The 948-nt window shown below is 36.2% G+C and overlaps 1 protein-coding gene across 1 annotated transcript; it reads left to right on the top strand.

Annotated features, from left to right (window-relative positions):
* Window positions 1–373: 373 nt before the first annotated feature.
* LOC124595223 (piggyBac transposable element-derived protein 1-like) lies at window positions 374–745 on the top strand. The gene has a single exon (XM_047133872.1). It carries the CDS (start codon window positions 374–376, stop codon window positions 743–745), a length of 372 nt encoding a protein of 123 aa, XP_046989828.1.
* The last annotated feature ends 203 nt before the right edge of the window (window positions 746–948 follow it).

Genomic DNA, 948 nt, shown 5'->3' with positions numbered 1-948 from the left:
GTATTTTTTACACTTTCCAGTTCTTTATTTCTTGGCATTGCTTTCTTTTCAGATGTCTCATTCCCTAGACCTCAGCAATCCCAAACATGTTAACGAAATTTACAATATATTATTTTCATTACCTGATGAAAGTGATTCAGAAACTGAAGGAGATGAAGGTGCTGCAGATGAACTGAATGTTCTAGATAACACAGTCACCAGTGCTTCAAGGCATGTTTCTGTGGAACAAGACATTTATGGTGATGAACATGACAGTGAATCATCCGTGCTTCCAACTGTTGCCAGTAGTGATATGTTGGACAGTGAAAGTGAAGAAGAATGAAACAGCGACTGTTCTTACTTCAACAATGTAAAGAACAACTTTCAAACACGAATGGAAGGAAAACCAAAATTTCTCTGTAGTGCCAATGATCGGGAGCTCACTTATTTTTCTAAGTTATTTGATGATGATGTTTTCACTCTCATTGTAAATGAAGCAAACTTGTATGCAAAACAAAATCGTGGTAGTAGTTGTCCATCAAACACCTGGGTGGACACAACTACTCAAGAAATGAGAGCTTATATAGGATGTTTTATTCTAATGGGAATTCTTGAACGTCTTGCTCTCTCTAACTTCTGGAGTTCAGACACTATACTAAAAGTAGAGCCAATTGCTAATGTAATGACAAGTAAAAGATTTAAAAAGATTGTAGAGAATGTTCACTGTAATAACAACGAAATTGCAAATCCAAGAAATCGTCGATAAATGCATAAATTGCCATTGATTGAAAAGCTTTTGCAGAGCTGTAAGAAATATTATGAGCCCTCATCATTTATGTGAGTGGATGAATCGATGATTCCTTTCAAAGGACGATCATCTATGAAACAGTATATGCTGATGAAGCCAGTGAAACGAGGCTACAAAGTGTGGTGCTTGTCAAATTCACTCACTGGATCTATAATGAACTT

The sequence above is a fragment of the Schistocerca americana genome, chromosome 1, assembly GCF_021461395.2.
Source record: "Schistocerca americana isolate TAMUIC-IGC-003095 chromosome 1, iqSchAmer2.1, whole genome shotgun sequence".
Classification (NCBI taxonomy): Eukaryota; Metazoa; Arthropoda; class Insecta; order Orthoptera; family Acrididae; genus Schistocerca; species Schistocerca americana.
This window is presented reverse-complemented; position numbering and strand designations above follow the sequence as displayed.